Source organism: Sciurus carolinensis, chromosome 4, assembly GCF_902686445.1.
Source record: "Sciurus carolinensis chromosome 4, mSciCar1.2, whole genome shotgun sequence".
In the NCBI taxonomy this organism is placed as follows: domain Eukaryota; kingdom Metazoa; phylum Chordata; class Mammalia; order Rodentia; family Sciuridae; genus Sciurus; species Sciurus carolinensis.
In genome coordinates this window covers 23120090-23141148 of record NC_062216.1, presented here as the reverse complement: position 1 = coordinate 23141148, position 21059 = coordinate 23120090, and the positions used below count along the sequence as shown (strand labels likewise).

Here is a 21059-nt window from a genome sequence, read left to right as displayed (position 1 = left end):
GAACCCTGAAAGCCAAGGTCAAGAGGAAGTATCCATTTGGGTAGTCTCCATTCTTGCCCTCTGCAAAAACATTTATCATCTCCACTGTAATTTGCACATATTGACTGATGAATCTCCAAGTGACTAATTTTTCATTATTTGACAGATAATTAGATCTTCTGTGAATCTAGTTAATAAAAAGCATGCGGGAAGTGTTGGGAGCCAATTTAATGACTGGTATTAGTTTTCAAGAAAAATGTTTTCCAGATCAGCTGTTTCCTTAGTAGAAATAGTCCTCTCAGAAAACCCCTCGTAGGTTAAGCAAAACACCTCATCCTCCTGGAAAATATGACGATTGTTTCAACACTTTCCATTTCATGAATACCTTAAAGCTCTTATGCTCTAATTCCTCCAATATCCCTTAATTCACACAAAAAGGGCGTCTTTGCATTTAAATGATTTTAAAAAGATAGAAGCCATGAATAATCTTGCCTTTGATTTGGAAAGTGAAGATGCACAGGGAACAGAGAGCATGATTACATGATTATAACAACTGAAGAATTAGAGAATGTTTGTATTAGGAAGACCCTGAGAGGAGAATGAGTTCACGTTCAGGTTTACAGAGCAGGGACCTGAATCTCAAGGAAGTTAAATATAAATACAAGGATATGAGTCTGAATTATAATGAAGCCAAGAGAAAAAGGAGGGTCTGTCTGTCTTATCTGTCTTTATGTATATCTACATCCACCTTGTTGTGTGTATGTGTGTGGGTGTGGGTGTGGGCAAGAGAGAGAGAGTGGGGAGAGGGAGAGAGAGACGGAAACAAGGATTCAACCTACAGTGTGGGAGATAAAAAGTGTAGGAAAGATTAAGGAAAAATTTGGTTATATTATAGTGCCCCACAGGTATCTGGTTGGAGCACATCAGCTCAAAATTTCACAGTCCTTTTAAGAAGAAATTCCATTTCCCTTTTATAAAATGTGGAGACAGATTGGAATGGTGTATGTCGGAGAGAGTGGTCAAGAGAAGTAATGGACTTTTCAGTTTCTCAATTCTTTACAACTTTTTTTCCCACATCTTCTAAATTTACTGAACTGAATCCTAAATCAGAGGTTTCACACTGAACAGCCATTAATATAGAAGGAAGACGTCAATAAAAAAAAAAAAAAAAACCTTCATAATATTTAAAAACATATCAGGTATTTCATGATATACAGATATCATGCATGTTAGTAAGCACTCTGGAACATCTGGTTTTCCAAAATGCTATTAAATGAGATTATATTAAGTCACTTAGAAATCTATCTTCATTTTATATTATAGGTTAGGTAATCTCTGAAATATGCATTATTGTACACTTGTGTATTTTACACTTTAAGGAAATATACTTTTAGCTTTATCAATATAAAATGTTAAAGTAGACTTTATTTGTAAATATGTAATGTTAAGAAAAAAGAAGTAAAATTGAAAATTAAGTAGAAGAAAGTAAAATTGAGTAAATTTAACTAAATAAAAGCAATTTTTAATTAAAAGTTAAGATTTTGAAGAAGCAAGGAAAATTAAGTAAATTAAGGAATTTTTTCTTGCTGCTTGTAAGTCTCAATTCACCCTTAATCTTCAGTATACTATGTTGAAAGAAGAATTTTACTAAACATCAAAACAATTTCAAGGCTAAACTTACACCCATACTTATTCAACCTTACAACTTCAGAAATCAAATTTAAGAAGTAATGCTTTGTTCTGTAAATTTATAATCCAAATTAGATGAAACCCAGTAATAAAATAAATTATTGTGTGGTTTTTTTAAACTATATTTAGGTACTTACAAATATAAGTATGACATATATATAGATACACAAACTTACACATATACTCTATCAGTGTAAAGCACCATTGTTTAATTTCAGAAATAAGAAACTGAAATCATGATTAAGATTGATTTGCTGTTAAATCAAGGGAAGGTACTGTTCATTACTTTTTTCCTTGTGATTTATTTTCTCTGCATCCTACTTATTATGGAATCAACAACTATGAAAGGGAGGGAAAAGAAGCATGATTTAGTAGAGGGAGAAGTGAATCCATGCTGTTATCCTCATGGAATTAAATGTAATCCCAAGGAAAGTAATTTTTTCCTATTAGTAAACATATTTTTCTTCAACAAATTGAAATAAATTTCTGGTTGGATATTTTAAAGAAAAACTTGTTTGGCATCAGGAAGCAGCTCATGGGTTTACAATGAACTACTGACTTTAATCTATTATGAGTAATAACTAAGCCAAGGAGAACCCCTGAGTAGAAACTATTGTTTTAACTTATATGATGCAGCATTACTCTAAAACTTTAAAAAGATGATTCTCTTCTATATTGTGAAGAATGTCCTAATTAAAATCAATCTTATGAAAAATAAAAGGGGATATGCAACTGGTATATTAGCAAGTGAGATTAAATGTAAATGACTAAAAATGAGTTTTCCTATAAATGGGATCAACCTCTGTTGCAAATTAACATAAACTTATTTGTATAACAACTTACCCAGAGGTCTCAGTTTGGACTCTGACAAACTGAACTATCTTCTTTCCATTGACACAGCCCTCAACATTAGCATCCTTTTATAGGATGAGGTTGGTGATATGGACAGTTTAACGAACATAGAACCAAACCAAGCAAAATATACTAAAACCAAACACAATAAAGCAAATCTTGATTTTTCCTAATAATTTAATATAAAATTGAAAAAAATCAATGAATTTGCTTGGTAACATGCCACTTTTTAAAACTGAACAATTTGATGGAATCCAACCAGCTCGTTACCAGTTTTTCCTCAGTGTGGAGTAGCTAATATTTGGCTTTCTCAGCATTTAAAAAAGATACGTATTCTTAATTCATAACTGACAATAACTTGGATGCAGGAGCATAAACACACACACAAAGGATATAAAAGAAAATCCATGTTGCCTGGCAATGAATAGAATTATTAATTTGTGTTCCAGGCTGACATAGATGTTTATTCATTGTTAATTGAATCACATAAATTATATGTGAAGCACAGTATGAAGTTTTAATCACAATAAATACACATTAAAGAAAACCACATCTCCTGTTTGGATGTGTTAATCCATTCCAAATGAGGCAGAAAGCAGTGTAACACAGGAAAAGAAATGAAATAGCAGTTACTTAAACTTGCAAATTGCCATTGTTTTAATAACCATTTTTTTCAATTTGACTATTTTCCATAAACAGATCATTTTAGACCATGTAGAATTAATTCCTTTGGTGTATGAAATCATAAAGTTACTTCAGAAGGAGGCATAGAACAACAAGAACAAAATAGAAATCTCTGTAAGATTTCAAAACCTGTAATTTTGGGGTGAGGAGTCAACAGGTGGCTTTGGGTCTCTTTTCCTGATTAGCTGGGAAATATTGTCTCCCCCTTCCCTGCCCTCACTGCACCTCAATGTTTTCTTGTCCACTTTCATCCTGTAATCTGAGCTCGGAGAGCATGAATCTATCAGCTCTCACTTTTAAAAGATGGCCACTAAGAAAATTTGAGCAATAACATAGAGGAAATCTTTTTAACAGCTTTTTCCTTCCCTAAATTTATGTCTCTTGCCTCCTGCTGAATTTTCTCATTGTTTATTGTATTACTTCAGCTTATAGTCAGGACACATCTGATTGATTTGATGAATATCATCTCAAAGAGAAGAACAAAAGTACAGAAATTAAACAGATATTAAGAAGGAAAATTAGTTTTCATTTTTAATAAATCACATTTTCTTAATTTTGGTTACAATTGAGGCTCTCACTATAAGTTTCCTTCATTTGTCATGGTAAATGATTGTGATGTGTGCAGATTTAAAGTCATCACCATCATGTCACATCCTGCTCAAAAATGTATTGGTGACTCTCTACTGCTTATAGGAACCTTTTCTTCATGCATTTCAACCAGCACTCTAATCAGACCAGCTCTCCCTCTTCAACAGAGCTCTTCAAACCAGCCAGTCTGCTTATGCAGCACCTTTCCATATACCTGGACACCCTTCTCCCCAATCCCATTGCATGTAAAAGTGCTCATGTTCCAGGACCTTGTTAAAGACTCATCAAATAGGATGCCTTCTTTAATTTTTCCAGCCATGAGCTTTGCTCACTTGGATTTTCTAAAGCATTTGTTAATTGCGCCATTTATTTCCAAAGAACATGAATTGCTTACCATATACCATGTGCAGAGCTTAGTTTTTATTGCAAAGCTGAGTGGGATGGAATGGATGTAGTTCTCATGTGATAAGATTTTAATAGAAATGCACATAAATATCTTGGAGGAGAGAAGTCCTCATGGAATTGAAGGAGGCTGTGAAGAATAGATTCCTTGAGAAGTCTGATGGAAAATGATTACTTAAGTCCATTTCAACATTTTAAATTTTTTGCTTTTTTGATTCTTTGTTGGAACAAATCAGCAAGATTTAAAAAAATGCAGGTACAGTTTCGACCTAAATTTTTTAAGTATACTTTATGTCCAAAAGAAAACAGAAGGATTGAGAGATGAAAATAAGCAGCAGCTCTTGACTTTAATTCACCTCCTAGAATGTGATTATTCATTGTACATTAATTATATAGAAATCTGATATATTCAGATTAAAGTGTTATATTCTTACTCTTGATATTTTATTTCCTCTTTGATTCTAAAATAAGCATCATCACTCTCCAAGTAAGATTAAAGGTAGGACCAAGAAACTTTCATTCACTGTTGTGTTTTTTTTCTTTGTACCTAACATTTTTTTTTTTTTTTATTATCCCTGACTTCACCATTAATCCAAAGTGAGACAAGGTCACATGTATGTATATAAATCTTAAATTGCTTCATTAAGCACTATGTGATTTATGTCATTGCATTATGGGAAACAACTGGTCTTTTAAAAGGTCATTTGAAATGGTGACATAAGAAGGACAAGTTCACAAACATAAGCATAGATAAAAATGCAGAGACATTTCCTTATTTATTTGTAAGAAAGATCACACAGAACTTTGCTTTTCTTGTTTGTTTGTATTTGCTACCTTTTTGGAATTTCTCTTTGTGCCTGAGACAGTCATCTTCATAGATTTCAACTTCTTATCATGTGGTCTTCATTCTTCCCACCTTCTGCCGTTCATTTGTGAATCCTGGTTGCAAAATTCAATTCTCTTGGCAGTTTTGATGCTTGGTGATAACTCATTGTCAAAGTGTGTCAACCTCTTTGAAGACAAATAGATGGACTATATTTTGTGGCCACTTTGATATTAAGTGGGGTTATTTGAGGTTTAGCCAGTAAAATTTGAGCAAAAATGATATGCAGCTCATAAAAACTTCCATGGACAATTCTCCATTGTCCTGCTCCTACAGATTGAAGAGAGCCATGATAAACTAAAAAGCTAGGTAGGAAGGTGAAACAGACTGAGTATCTGGATCACTTTTTTTTTTTTTTAATTAATTAATTAATTTTTTTTACGTTTACATAGGGTAATGATGTTTATTTTATTTTTCCCCTCCCCCCCACCCCTCCCACCCCTCTTTTCCCTCTACACAGTCCTTCTTTCCTTCATTCTTACCGCTCTCCTTAGCCTAACTCTAAACCTAACCCTAAACCTAATGCTAGCCCCTCCCACCCCCCATTATATGTCCTCATCCGCTTATCAGCGAGATCATTCGTCCTTTAGTTTTTTGAGATTGGCTTATCTCACTTAGCATGATATTCTCCAATTTCGACCATTTGCCTACAAATGCCATAATTTTATCATTCTTCATTGCGGAGTAATATTCCATTGTATAAATATGCCACAGTTTCTTTATCCATTCATCAACTGAAGGGCATCTAGGTTGGTTCCACAATCTGGCTATGGTGAATTGAGCAGCAATGAACATTGATGTGGCTGTATCTCTGTAGTATGCTGATTTTAAGTCCTTTGGGTATAGGCCAAGGAGTGGGATAGCTGGGTCAAATGGTGTTTCCATTCCAAGCTTTCTGAGGAATCTCCACACTGCTTTCCAGAGTGGCTGCACTAATTTGCAACCCCACCAGCAATGTATGAGTGTTCCTTTTTCACCACATCCTCGCCAACACCTATTGTTGCTTGTATTCTTGATAATCGCCATTCTAATTGGGATGAGATGAAATCTTAGGGTAGTTTTGATTTGCATTTCCCTTATTACTAGGGATGTTGAACATTTTTTCATATATCTGTTGATTACTTGTACATCTTCTTCTGTGAAGTGTCTGTTCATTTCCTTAGCCCATTTGTTGATTGGATTATTTGTATTCTTGGTGTAGAGTTTTTTGAGTTCTTTATAGATTCTGGAAATTAGCGCTCTATCTGAGGTATGGTTGGCAAAGATATTCTCCCACTCTGTAGGCTCTCTCTTCACATTTCTGATAGTTTCCTTTGCTGAGAGAAAGCTTTTTAGTTTGAATCTATCCCAGTTGTTGATTCTTGCTTTTATTTCTTGTGCTATGGGAGTCCTGTTAAGGAAGTCTGATCCTAAGCCGACATGTTGAAGATCTGGACCTACTTTTTCTTCTATAAGATGCAGGGTCTCTGGTCTGATTCCGAGGTCCTTGATCCATTTTGAGTTGAGTTTTGTGTAGGGTGAGAGATAGGGGTTTAATTTCATTCTATTGCATATGGTTTTCCAGTTTTCCCAGCACCATTTGTTGAAGAGGCTATCTTTTCTCCATTGCATATTGTTGGAACCTTTGTCTAGTATGAGAAAATTGTATTTATTTGGGTTTGTGTCCATGTCCTCTATTCTGTACCATTGATCTACCTGTCTATTTTGGTACCAATACCATGCCGTTTTTGTTACTATTGCTTTGTAGTAGAGTTGAAGATCTGGTATTGCAATACCCCCTGCTTCGCTCTTGCTACTGAGGATTGCTTTAGCTATTCTAGGTTTTTATTCTTCCAGATGAATTTCATAATTGCTTGCTCTATTTCTGCAAGGTACATCATTGGGATTTTAATTGGAATTGCATTGAATCTGTATAGCACTTTAGGTAGTATAGCCATTTTGACGATATTAATTCTGCCTATCCAGGAACATGGGAGATCTTTCCATCTCTAAGGTTTTCTTTAATTTCTTTCTTTAGTGTTCTGTAGTTCTCATTGTAGAGGTCTTTCACCTCTTTTGTGAGATTGATTCCCAAGTATTTTATTTTTTTTGATGCTATTGTGAATGGGGTAGTTTTCCTAATTTCTCTTTCTGAAGATTCATCACTTATGTACAAAAATGCATTGGATTTATGAGCATTGATCTTGTAACCTACTACTTTACTGAATTCACTTATGAGTTCTAAAAGTTTTCTGGTGGAATTTCCAGGTTCCTCTAAATATATAATCATGTCATCAGCGAACAGGGATAGTTTGAGTTCTTCTTTTCCTATTCGTATCCCTTTAATTTCTTTGGTTTGTCTGATTGCTCTGGCTAGAGTCTCAAGGACGATGTTGAATAGAAGCGGTGAAAGAGGGCATCCCTGCCTTGTTCCCGTTTTTAGGGGGAACGCTTTCAGTTTTTCACCATTTAGAATGATATTAGCCATGGGCTTAGCGTAGATTGCCTTTATAATGTTTAGGAATGTTCCCACTACCCCAATTTTTTCTAGCTCATTCCAATACTCCTCAAACTATTCCATAAAATAGAAGAGGAGGGAACCCTCCCAAACTCGTTCTATGAAGCCAATATCACCCTGATACCTAAACCATCGAGGAAAGAAAATTTCAGACCAATATCCTTAATGAACATCGACGCAAAAATTCTCAACAAAATTTTAGCAAATCGCATACAAATATATATTAAAAAGATAGTGCACCATGATCAAGGGGGTTTTATCCCAGGGATGCAAGGTTGGTTCAACATTCGGAAATCAATAAATGTCATTCACCATATCAACAGACTTAAAGTTAAGAATCACATGATTATTTCAATAGATGCAGAAAAAGCATTTGATAAAATACAGCATCCCTTCATGCTCAAAACACTAGAAAAAATTGGATCACTTTTTGAAGGTGAGCTATTCTCTGATCAACAGCACCTGTTCTGGTCTTCAGATGAGCTTGAGAAACAGTGTTTACTTGATGCTTTTGGCCATGTATCGCAAGAAAGAGATGAACTCAGAAAATAAATAGTCAGTTTACAAGTAGAAATAAGAGAAAAGAGATAGTTTAGAAATTTGATGCCTTGAAGAGCAACTACTTTAGAGTGACCTGAGAATTCGAGAGACTTTGGAAGGCAAGGACATTTTATGACTCAGCCTTGCGGTAAACACACAGCTAATTTTTCTGTCTGAGAAAGCCTTGAAGCAATTGTTTTTAAGTTATGAAAAAAAAAAAATAAAGAGGGCAAAAGGGGAATGCAAGGGTGCAAAGAAGTAGACCATTTTGGAGAATTAGATCTAGGAAAGAACTTTGGGTGTGGTTAAGTGGTATATGGATCTAACTGAACAATTCTTCCAAGATTTTTAGGAATACTCATTTTCAAAGACTTCATAAACTCAGATGAAAGAAAAGGTATCTTACTTAAGCCATAAACAAACCTAAAGACCTCTCAATTTGCCAAATTAGTCTATGAAAGGGGTAGAACCCTCAAAGAGAATAAACCCCAGATTTAACCAAGAAGGCTAAAGCATAAACACAGACCTCTCCCAGGTTAACAGCAGTAACAGAAATGTCTAGGTTAAAAACAATCCAGGAACTCAGAGAAGCAACGGGGCACTGGAGTGTTTTCAGAGAAAAGAAGAAGGAATGCATGACGGTTCAGTTTGCACGATCAGCTGGTGATCCCAACTCCTCACTTAAGGGTCTGGGTCTCTGGGTTCCTGAGGGTGTTTTGAGGAGTGGTTACTCTAGTTTCCTCCTCAGAGTCCTTTTCTGTCTACCAATGAAACTTTCATTTATTCTTTCTTTAGAGGCTGTGGAAGATTTTCTTAATTCCATATCTTCCTGTGCAAAATTTCACCCGTCTGTAGCTTTTAATGAAATTCTTTGCTAATTACTCAGTTGTGTTTTTTTGGTGTATAAAGTGAAATTCTATGGATTTAGAAATACTTTCATTTGAAATACACATACATGCACACACACAAAAACACACAGACACACAGACACACACACACACACTACAAAACCAAACTGAATTATTGGCTTTTAAGACATTTTCTAGATTCTCTTTGAATAGTTAAGAGTTGAACACTGACTCTTTTTGCTTTTTTGAATGACTTTGCTAAAGAGGATGACAGGCACATTTGAGAATATGCATTAGAAAGGTAATTATAATTTAAAAAATGTTATTCTTATTACAATGCTAATAGTTGAATGTTTTTAGGAAATGTTAATTGAATGAAAATTATTCTATACCATTTAGTCTGTACAGAAAAATAAGATAAATAGCAAAATATAATTTTAATTTGAAGTAATGTATAGTAACCTATTTGGTAATGTATAGTATTATGGAATTTTTATAGGCAGCTCTGTGATCCTATGCTGGTACTGAAGAGTCTACAGAACTCAAACAAATTTTTAATTTCTACTTATTAACTCATTGGACAGTCAGAGCTAAAACCATATGTTTTTGATTTTTTATGTCTTCATTTCAAAAATGCTTATAATAATATCTATATTACAGAATTTTTTTGTTGATAAATGAATAGTATGCTTCTCTTCTTACACAGTGCTAGGCACATAGTGACAACTCAAGAAAGTTAGTATGCCATCATCCCATTTAGCAATTTTTAAAAATGGGGTTAATTTTAATTAAAAATTATATCTGTAATATTTAAAGTCTCTTAACTCCCTTGGAATATTTAATTATTTATGCATGTAGGTACATTTATAATCACTTAAGTAAGGTAGATGTTTAATTTTTTTTTTTTAGAAAACAGTTGTAGCCTACTCATATACCCAAGTCAAGCTTTTAGTTGAGTTCCTGGAGCATGGATGATATTCAGTAAATGTTGTTATACAAAACTTACTCTTTGTGTTATATTGGAGTTATCTGTTGCATTTATTGGAAATGACATTTATTTCTTAATAGTGAAAAATGATATGAATTTTGGAATGGCATACCTGGAGCAAGTTCAGGAGAGTATCTCTGAAGTGTCCTGAGGTCTCTGAATAAATGTCCTCTTGAAGGTTACTGCTGTATTCTGGGCAAGAAACGATCCACATTAAAGGTGTGATTGGTTGTGGAACCACAAACCAATGTGCTTTGAGTAAGTCAGTGCCACTTGCCCCAATGTGAATGCAAAGTACAGGAAATACAATCTCATGACATTCTTTGTCAACAAACTGTTCAAGAAATCTGTCAACTAATAGTATCTTTGGCAAAGTCTATTGTCTTAAAATTATCTACTACGACTTTGAAGAAAAGAGTTAAGAATCATTTCACATTCTCTAATTCTTAAAATTCAGAATTATGCACTCTATTTGCATAGACTGCTTCCCAGCTTAGTACCCTTCCCAAGTGCTTTGTCTCATTTTAATATTTTAAGTGAAGATTCTGCCTTCATTTCCCTTGGGAAAGTCTTGTTTTTGCTAAGAAGCAATAGAGGTGACTGTCTAGAACAATTTCTTAACTTCAATGTTGCATAATGCACGATGGGATGAAACTTAAGGCATTAAGACTTGTTGAAAATAAAAAGTTACCTTTTTACATTTGAACTGTGTAAAATCTGATTCTGAAGTAGATTACAGGGACTATGTAATTTATATAAAGTGGAAGCAGATGTATATGTAGAATTCTTGAACAACTAACTGTATTTTGCTTCGTCTTTCTAGATTCCATTTCTCTCTTGTGTAAGAGAGAAAATGCCCTCTGAACCAAAATGCTGGACACTTTCCTGTCATAATGAAAACACTCACTGCATATATTCTTATAATTATTTTCCTGGAAAATCGGCTTGATTTTCTAGGGGATTTTAATTTTTGTATGCTAATCGTCATTTTTACTTGATGAATCCATTGGTCTTGAGTGAGTCCTATTTGGTTTTTCAAAAATATTTTGTCTTATTTTTTCTTTTGATTGACATGTAACAATTGTATATATTTGTAAGGTACAACATAATGTTTCAATCCATGAATCCATTGTGCAACGATCAAATCTAGGTATTTAGCATACCCAGCACGGTTAACTTCCATTTCTTTATGATGAATACAGACAAAATCCTCTATTCTAGTTATTTTGAGATATACAATGCATTATTGTCAGCCCTACTGTGCAACAGAATACCAGAACTTATTCTTTCTAAGGGTACTTGTACCAACTCACCAGCTGCTGCCAATTCTGCCTCCCATCCATTCTCAGTCCCTGGTAACCACTGTTCTACTCTAGTGAGTCATATTTCATATGGTATCATGTCTTTAAGATTCTTTAAAATATATAAGTGGGAATATTTTTATGTTATTTGAAAAATATGAAGTTTTTTTGTGTGTACAATATATACTCATATTGATATTGAAATTTTCTTACGTAAACAATACGCTTCTCGCATCTGGAAAATTTCCCCATTTGTTCTTGAAGCCAATATATCAATGAGGCAATTCTCATCAGTGCCTGCTCCCTAGAGAGAGAGGGAGAGAGAGAGAGAGAGAGAGAGAAATATAAGAGCATTTTCATTTAAAACAATAATAAACCTTATATTTGATGAAGGCATACAGCATTCTGGTGTTCTGAGAGGTGACAAGAGAGAAAGGAAGTATTTGGGATAAAGAGCACAATTCAGTCCTGAATCTTCCACTTACTCACTGTTTAGTCCTGGGAAGATAACATTATTTAAGAAATTTCTTTTCCTTCATTGAGAGTAAAACAGCATAGGCATTTCTAACCAATGTAGTAAAAGACACTGAACATTTCCACTCACTACTGGAATGGAATTTGATATACCACTTGTTAGACAATCAGTTCTTAAGCAAGCTGAAATTAGGACACATGTCTTCTACTTTTCCAAGGATGTTTTGGGGATCAGGTTCCGCCTCTCCCTAGATGTGTGATTTTGCACAATTTTCCTTAGCATTTGAACTGTGAACTTTCTGTGGGTTCTCATAGACAGATGAATCTATTAGTCTGTGATGGTGATTTTAAAGACACCACATCTTTTTTCAGGCAATTCTCAGGAATCCTTATCGTTCTATGAAATTTCATCTAATCAGCAACATAGGATTTTTTTTCAAGTTTTAGTCACATAATTTTGAAAAAATGGGTATGCAACATTTTAAAAAGTGATTAATAGAAACTCATATGACTTTCATACAATGTCTATTTTGATCAGTAAATATGATGGCCCAAATCTGTGTTCCTTTAATTATGTTGTCTCTTGCCTCTTTCCTGTCACACGTTCCTCACATATTGTGGTATTCTGGTAGTTGTCAGGCATCATATTGGAATGATTGCTTCTGCAAGTGTTTAATGTCAGTTTTGGAAAGAAGTAAATTGCTCTCTTTTTCTCATATCCCTAAACAATAAAATCCGTAGTCAATTTATTTCATGGAAATGAGTTAATTATTTTTTCTGCAAGGTGGAATCATTCTAATCCTTCGAAAGTAAATTTGATACATTTGAGCAACAGTTTTTGTAAAGGACAATTTAATATCATTAAAAAAAAAAAACTTGTTCTCTATAAGATCATAAAAACTAAAGACGTCCTCTATGTTTGTTTCTGATTTGGTATCCGGTTTTGAATCTGAACCAAACTTTTACAAATAATTTTAGAAAGTCAGATGATTTTTAACATATCTTCTTTAATATATGAACACATATCAAAGAGAGACAGATTGGAATAGCCCTGGAGGTTAGTTCACTTTTTCTTTTTTTATTGATATCTCAGCTTGGAGTTGGCTGAGTAAGTCTGAATTTGTACAACTAAAGAAGAGACTGATCCCAGCCACAGGGCTCTGGAGACTCCCTCCTCCTAACAAGGCTCTTTCTAAGGACCACAGTATTTCCATTGTTACATCATTGCTTAGGTATCCTCTTCTCTCTCGCCAGTCATAGAGGTATATGGGAGCATCACGGGGAGTTTCCCATCTATTAAACATCAGATTGTACCTGCTGCAGGTGTATTTTTGCAAATAGATCAGTACCTTCATGGCATGCCATAGTTCGTGAGCATCAAAAGATGGTGGAGGGTACATAAGGCCAACCATAACGTCTTTGAAGTGTGATGAGAGCTTCTCTTTCAGGTCCCCAATCAGGTCCTGTGGAAGAAAAAGTTCTTTTTATAATATTAGTTACCAAACTTACCAGAGAAATGAAATAATTGCAGGAAGTCTGCTAATAAGAGTTACCGTTCTGTATTATTTCACATAAGAAGAAATCTGGTTTGACTCATGCATATATCCTTGGGTTTCAAAAGAGGATTGATTTGAGGGTTTGAAAATGACTGATTTAATCATGCCTCTACATGATAAAGCCTATGGACTTGTGGTCATATCAACACAGAGGAATTTTCTTTCCCTAATCCCCAACCCCAAACCTTTTGATCTCCTTAGGAAAATATGTAGAAGTTGAAGCCTGAAAACATTTTAGTTGAGAGTTATTGGTTTTCTTGTGTAGAATTAGTGAAACATCAATTCTTAAGGAAAACATGTATTTTACCATCCTAGCAGTTTTTTTTTAGCAGGGTGTTCTTGTTTATGCTATGGCTAAAAACTTATATAAATTGATTAAATAATCTTAGAACCTTCTTCAAACAACAGGCACTTTATTCAAGATATCAAAAGTTAAATGCTTCCAGAGAAAAATGTTCATTGTTCTTGGAATACAGGCATAAAAAAATATGAAATTGATATTTTTAATGTTTTTGCCTTTTATTTTTCTAGTTATAGAAAGGAAATTAAGAAAAGTACATGCCAAGATAATTTTCTGTAGTTACCAAGACATCTGAAAGATGTTTAAAACTTACTGTCTCTTGCTAGAATGTGTAAATATATAGTCTTACTTAAAATATACAAGAGTATTTTAGTTCTGAAGTGACTCAATAATAGAATTGCAGGTGTGCACCACCATGCCCTGCTAGCATAGTGATTCTTTAATAAGGATGGGATACAGTCCATGTGAGAATGCTTCAGGGGACAGGAGGAGTTTGTAGAACTAATCAGATGAGGTTCATACAGGATCCTGTTTGGAAGTGGGATGTGTATTCTTTGGTTCCAACTGAAAATCACTGAAATGGAAAAATCAGGACATAAGCATTTAAAGATATTCTATAATCTAGAATATAATTAAGAGCCAAAATGATACCCTGAAGGGTGGGACTTCACAATTTGGAGAATTGTAAGAATTCATTAAAAAGAGATAATGTCAGTAAAATAGAATTTCATGGAATGTGTAGTTATGAGTGAAGCCTTGAAAGAGGAAGTGGTGTTCAGTCAGGTGAAGGCTTAGAAGATACCAAAATAGACAATGTTCTAGGATGGAGAAGGCCCTGGTCTGTGTAGAGTAGAATGTGTGTATGGAATATTCAAGCCAGCTTTCAATAAGTGTTGGATTAATTTGAAATCTAAATGCTATAGGGAGATTTCAGATGTCATTTATTCCAACCTCCCTGCAAGTATAAAGAGGAAAGGGCTTCACAATGGAAATTTGAGCAGGTGGTGGGAGGGCTGATGATAATAACCACTAATGTTTCCAGACTGCTGCCTAACTGCCAGAAGGTATTCTTATTAGAAAAACTGTTTTACTTCACTACTACCACTTATGACTTGGAAGCTGTGATCATCACACTGTGTAGATGAGAAATCTGCACCCAGAGGTCACCTAGCTAGCCCATACAATTGAACACCTAAGTGAAGGAGCCTGGATTTGAAACAAAACATTCTGACCCTCCAGTCTCTCTTCTTATGGTTTGTTGGCCATAGGAAACCATGAATGATACATCAGCAAGGTGATGAATTTTGCATGTGGGTGGTTGATGTGGCATTTCTGGACACTTAGATCTGGTTAACCCTCCATTGAAGGTTTGAATGCAACTAGGTCAATTCAATCTATATTCATAATAAGAGGATAATGGTACTTGGCCACCAATGGAAAGATAAAACTTTACGATTATCACTTATTCCATGAGCCTGCCTCTAAGCTCCTTGATTATTTGTTACCACTCTCTGTCTTTGAATATGTGAATATGCTATACTACATTGTAATAATCATGATAATCATGCCCTGCAGCATCAGGGCATGGACTTTCACAGAAACCTTCCAAAATTCAGCATTTAGACCTTGTATTGATGGTTATACAAAGTGAGTATATACAATATATAAATGAGTTTATAAACAGATGAAAGAATAAAAAAATGAATAAATGAATGTGGTATAAAGAATAAAGACAATATTCTATCTAAAGAGGACTTAAGCATTGACAAAAGCCTTTTATTATTTCATCTTTAGTCTCATTTATTTGATCTCTACTCTCTTTGTATACATCTATAACAATATCTTTATTTATTTTACCATTTTGTACAAATACTGAATGCTTGTGTGTATTCCATTGTAGGCTGAGATTAGTAATGTCACTAGATGGCGACATATATCCATGTTTTATAAAGGGTGTGTGTGTGTGTGTGTGTGTGTGTGTGTGTGTGTGTGTTTTCAATGAAATATCACAATTTAAGGAAAAGAAACAGTATCAGATTTCTTCTAATGTATTTAAATATATAGTTTTCAATCCTGTGTAATGGACATATTATAAGATTGCCAGTATGTTATTTAACCTCTGAGTATACTTCCCTATCTGGAAAGAAAATAATAGTACCTACCTCACAGGGTTATAAAAGTTATTACTACTTTTTAATTAAAAAGTTATTATTATTACTTTTTAATTGTTATTTTATCACATTTTAATAAAAGTATTAAGATATTTAACTTAGGCGAAATTTTAAAAAAATATTTTCTGGCACAGATCAGATACTCCAAAAATATCTTTTTCCTCTCAAGATATTCGGTGATCCTTTGCAAACCAAAAATGGTTATCAGCAGTGCCAATATTAGATGGTCTCTGTCCCCTTAATCTCTGCTGCTTCTTTCTATCTCTCCACCTCAGAGTTTCGACTATTATGTTGAATTTCTTCCAATTTTTACTACATCTAATTGTGCTTGAGTGAGCTCCACTGTCTCTAACTTACAAATGGAGTCATGCTCTGCATAACAATGGGCTGCAGAAGTGATTATCCATAAGAATACAATGGAGTGTAAATGTCCTATTGCCTAATGACATCTTAGCTGTCTTGGTTCATGCAAGTACATACTAGGAGGGGTGAGCTACGTGGAGATCACTTGAGATATGTTGCTCAGAACCCGTCTCATCCTTCAGTGGCTCGTGCCTGTGTATCTGGAAGCTGATGCATTTTTACCACTTTCACTACTGCCACGCCCACCCAGGTCGCCATTATCACTCCCTTCTATTAACATAGTAGTCTCTAACGGGTTTTCCTTCTGTGCTTGTGCCCTGTATTCTCTCAACACATCTGACGATGTGATCCTATAAAAACACAAATCAAATTAGTCATTGCCCCACTTAAATGCTCCCTCCCTCCACACTTCACAATAAACTATCATTCTTTTTGTGGTTGATTTCAGAATGAAGCCAACACTGAGTCTTTTAGCCCATGTAAATGTAAGTCCTTAAGTTGACAGGGTAGCTGGAATATTCTCGGTCACTTCTTGCCATCCTCTTCTACCTTTCTCTCTGCTCCAATTACCATGGGCTTTTTTGGACACTGGAATAGCAGCTTGATATCTCAAGTTCTTTGCTTTTGGCCTTCACTCTATCTTCAACAGCCTTCCTGCTTCCTTCAAGGGCCTGCCTCCCGCTCCTCCCTCAGCCTTCTCCATGAAACCTGTCCTAGTTGCCATGTTTAAAACTATACCTGGGTCCCTGTCACTTCCTGTATTTCTCCCCTGGCTCCTCTTTATTCCATACACTTATTGTCTTCTACCATGACATATTTTTGCCAATTTATGATCTTTCTCACCCAGGTAGTATGCAAATTCCATCATGGCAGAGCTTCTGGTTTGTTTTATCCATGGCTATTCTACCAGCCCATGGAACAGTGCCTGCTACATAGGAAGCAAGCATATAAATTAGAAGCATATGAAACAGTTCTCCTGGGCATAGTGAGCGCCAAATAGGCCCACAATAAATAAACGAAAGAAATGAATGAATAGGACCACTTGTAGTTCAGCAATTATTTGTTTGTAGTCATTTTGGGCAATTCAAAGGTAAACAAGAAAAAAGTCCCTATCCTCAAGAAGCTTCTTGAGCAGATGGTGTAGACATACAGGCATAATAATTTGTAACAATACCAAACATGGTGAGGGATATCATAGAGGAAATAGTGTGATATTATCAGGATACAGAGAAGGAGATATTATTTTCAGTTGGGAAGATAAATATTGAATAATATGTTTAAATAACTAAGCTTTGCAAGTTCAAAGAGGAGCATTTAAATAGGCTTTCTAATTAAAGTCTCAATTCTCACTTGGAGTTACATAAATAACTTTGCAGATGCAACCTTTGCAGTGCAACTATACCCAGTCTTAACTGCGTCTGCTTTTCTGTTTTTCCAAGACTTGCCCTAAAGTGGACTCTGCCGGAGTCACAGCTTGGCCTTACATTAAGCTCATGGGTACTTGCTTTTCAAATCTAGCTCTTCTATGTGGCTGATGAAACTGCAGATTACCCATGTTGCACCTCTTCTGACCACTCCACGTTAATTAAAAATAAAATGGCAATTTCTTAGTCCTCATTCTCCTTATCTTATTATGGGAGAAGAGTGGCAAGATGTAGAAGTATGAGTAATATTTTGCTTGTCTAAATATGCTCAGGCGAACTGTTTCATATGCTTTTAATTTATATGCTTTTTTCTATTATCATAAAAAATGATACTTGCTGTTTAAACACTCAATGATGCAAACCCACATAAAAGGGAACTCAGAATTTGTCTTAAACTATACGCACTCCAGCAGTCACAGTGCAAATACTTGCACAATATTATGTTCTATTATAAAATCATTTGTACAAGTTGCCTTTTTACTTTGCAGAAGTAAGTATTCTTTCAAATAACCTCTGTTCACAGTTTATTTAATGATTCAAGTATTAATGAAAGTTTGGGCTGCTTATTTTTATCTAAAATAATGATAAGACTTTAGTAAAGGAACACATTATATTAAAGCTACTATCAATTGGATTTGCAATGTCCCTCAAAGGTCCATGGATTAAATGCTTAGTCCCCAGTGTGGTGTTATTGGGAGGTGGTGGAACCTATGAGAGGTGGGGCTTAGTGGGAGGTCTTTAGGTTATTGGAGACATGCCCCTAAAGGGGAGATGAGACCCCAATCTCTTTCTTCCTTTCTCTTTGTTTCCCATCCTTGAGGTGAACAGTTTTACTCTGCCACATGCTACCACGGTGATGTGCTATCTCATCACAGGCCCCAAAGCAACATGGCCAATAAATCAAGGAATAAAACCATCAAAACTATAAGCCAAAATAAACCTTTTTTCTTAATTAGCTGGTTACCTCAGGCATTTTGGTATAGTGATGAAAAGATGATTAACACCAAACTAATCTCACCTCTGAACACAAAGATAAACGATAGCAAAAATTATTTTTTCTTCTTTAAAAACTTTTTTTTTTTCAGTGCCTCATGTATGCCAAGCAAGCACTCTATCACTGAGCTACACATCCAGCCCAAACATTCTTTTAAAAGTATATGTCATCTCAGAAGAAACAAGAACCTCTGGGTATAAAAAAACTAGGGGGAAGATAAAAACCAAAAGATAAGCAAATGAGCTAACCTTGGAGTTGATCTTGTAGGTGACTGGGGAAAGTAGGGACTGGTTTTGAGAACTGGTTTGGATTTTAATGCTTAATGTAGGGTATTATATGATGGAAGAATATTATTGGGATGGCCTAACACAGGTTGTTAACTCTGAAATTTTACATATGAATCTAGAACTCTCAAAGGAGTGTATTTTTGGTATATTACTACTCTTGATAATAGTGATAACTAGGAAAAAATTATCATTTAATGTTGGAAAATGAGCAGAAAGCTTACCTCTCATTGTCTGAGTTTTAAGTAGAAAGATTTTGTCCTTAATAATTTGAAGCAATAGAACTGTATTAACCTTCAGATGGAAGTTCAGATTTATTCTACTCTTATGAACTGAGACCTCTGAAAAGAAATCATCATGAAAGTTGATCCTGAGCTGGATGATTCTCCTGGGACACCAGGAAGAAGCAAATGCAAAACCAATCTTCAGAAATTCTTGAACTTTCCAAAATGAAAAAGATTCTCACTTAAAAAAATGAAACAAATCAAACCTCATTTTAAGAGTTTTCACAATAAAAATGTCATGATATGTACTTAGAAACAATTTCCCAGAGTGACCGTGGACTCTGCAAACAGCAGAATCAAAGCCTCATGAATTTGAGACAATTAATAGTGATGTGAAAGAACACTAGGAGAAAGGTAATAGAACTGAAAATTCTAGAAATTGAAAACATCTAGAATTAAAAAATATAATACATGCCTTAAAGAGTAGCTAATAGTCAAATATGGAACTAGCAAAGTGGAAAAATATCTTTAAAAATAAAGAAAAATTCCTCAGAGATAGACAAGAAATAGGTATTGGAACGGTATGTCTGGCATTGTCTTTTTTCTCTCCTATTTTTACGTCTTACTGGACAGAAGTTTGTCCTTGTCATTCTGTCTTCCCAGTCTGTTAACGCCATGGAGTCCATTTTCTCTATGACCCGTTAATTTTTTTTTTTTTTCTTATGTGAATCAAACCCAAGTCAGATAAAGGGTGTAGTCCCCTTGGCTGTGACCAGAAAGAAATGTGATTCAGTCAATATTCCAGAAGGCTAAAATATGGTGTTGTAATGACGAACTTGCCACCTGACACAGGACTTTGCATAGGCCAAAAGCATTGGAAGTTTATTTGATTGAGATATGCACAGCTTTCACACTGAAAATAAATCTGTCTTGCTTACTGTTGTAGAACCACTCACTCCCTCATGTTCCCTGCTCTTTCCCTTTCTTCTACCCCCAAGTCTTGCGTAACTGAGGACCCACGTCTTCCTATTCCCACGCACATTTGTTGGAGTGTCCTGGGGAACTTGGGAAGCAGAACAATTCGAGTTTTTATGAACTAATTGGATATAGGTAACCAAGTCCACTTGTGAACATTGGTGGAAGTACACCCAGGTGCAAATGATGTGTTTGAGGAAGATGTGAAATGGAGAAATGAAGGAAAAGGACCTTGTGATTTGGGGACCTTTTGGGTTGATTGAGTGTACTGTTATTTTCACTTCCGCTATCAAGTTTACCTGGTTTTATTTGCTTTTTCTTTTGCTAATGATATTAAGTACCAGAAGGAAATAAATACCCTCAACAGACAAAAAGCCTCAATTAAAGAAGTGTTGCTACCTTTGGACCCCCTGACTCTAGTGATCACTTTCAGCTGCAAGTCTCAGTGACAGATGGTTTGCTGATTGGAGCCTCTGGCAAAGGAAGGCAGCCTCCCAAAGGTGCATCTGAATGCTTCAAACTCCTTAAATTCTTGACATAACTTCCAGGTGCATTGCTTTTGAAAAACAGCCTTTGGATTGCTCTTGGACTCTTGGAAGAACTGAATGCTTAATCTGAGGAGGCCTTGTGGCTCTCCTGCTCGAGCTCTTTCAGGTGGGTCAACTGGGACCCATGACCAGTAGGTCTCACCTGTCAAAATGAAATGGCACATGGAAGAACACATGGGCCTGACCCAGCATCATCCTGCCCTTACGTGAAAATACTGGCAACTGTTCCTTTAGGGGAAGTTTTAACTTCCACTTTTGCCTGAAGCAAGCTGCTGAATCAATGGGGTGGTCTTAAATGCTTCTGCTTGGTTCACCCATGATTCAGAGAAGCTGAAACCAGATAGTGTTCACTGACTGCTGTGGCTTCTCTAGGCAGCTACAGATGTGCAGAACCAAAAGCAGATGGTTAGTGCCCCACAGACAGAAATCAAGGCTTTTTTGATAGCTCTGATAAGTGTTCCACTTAATCAACTTAATCTTTTTACTCACTTTAT

The 21059-nt window shown here is 35.3% G+C and overlaps 1 protein-coding gene across 1 annotated transcript in view; it reads right to left on the bottom strand.

Annotated features, from left to right (window-relative positions):
• The window catches only part of Anxa10 (annexin A10), a 68303-nt gene that overhangs the window by 16309 nt on the left and 30935 nt on the right, over positions 1-21059 (bottom strand). The window contains exons 4-6 of the mRNA XM_047549644.1: positions 13075-13188; positions 11465-11555; positions 10063-10142 (exon numbers count right to left, since the gene is read on the bottom strand). Of these exons, the coding sequence (XP_047405600.1) occupies positions 10063-10142; positions 11465-11555; positions 13075-13188 (285 nt within the window). The remainder of the gene's footprint in view (positions 1-10062; positions 10143-11464; positions 11556-13074; positions 13189-21059) is intronic.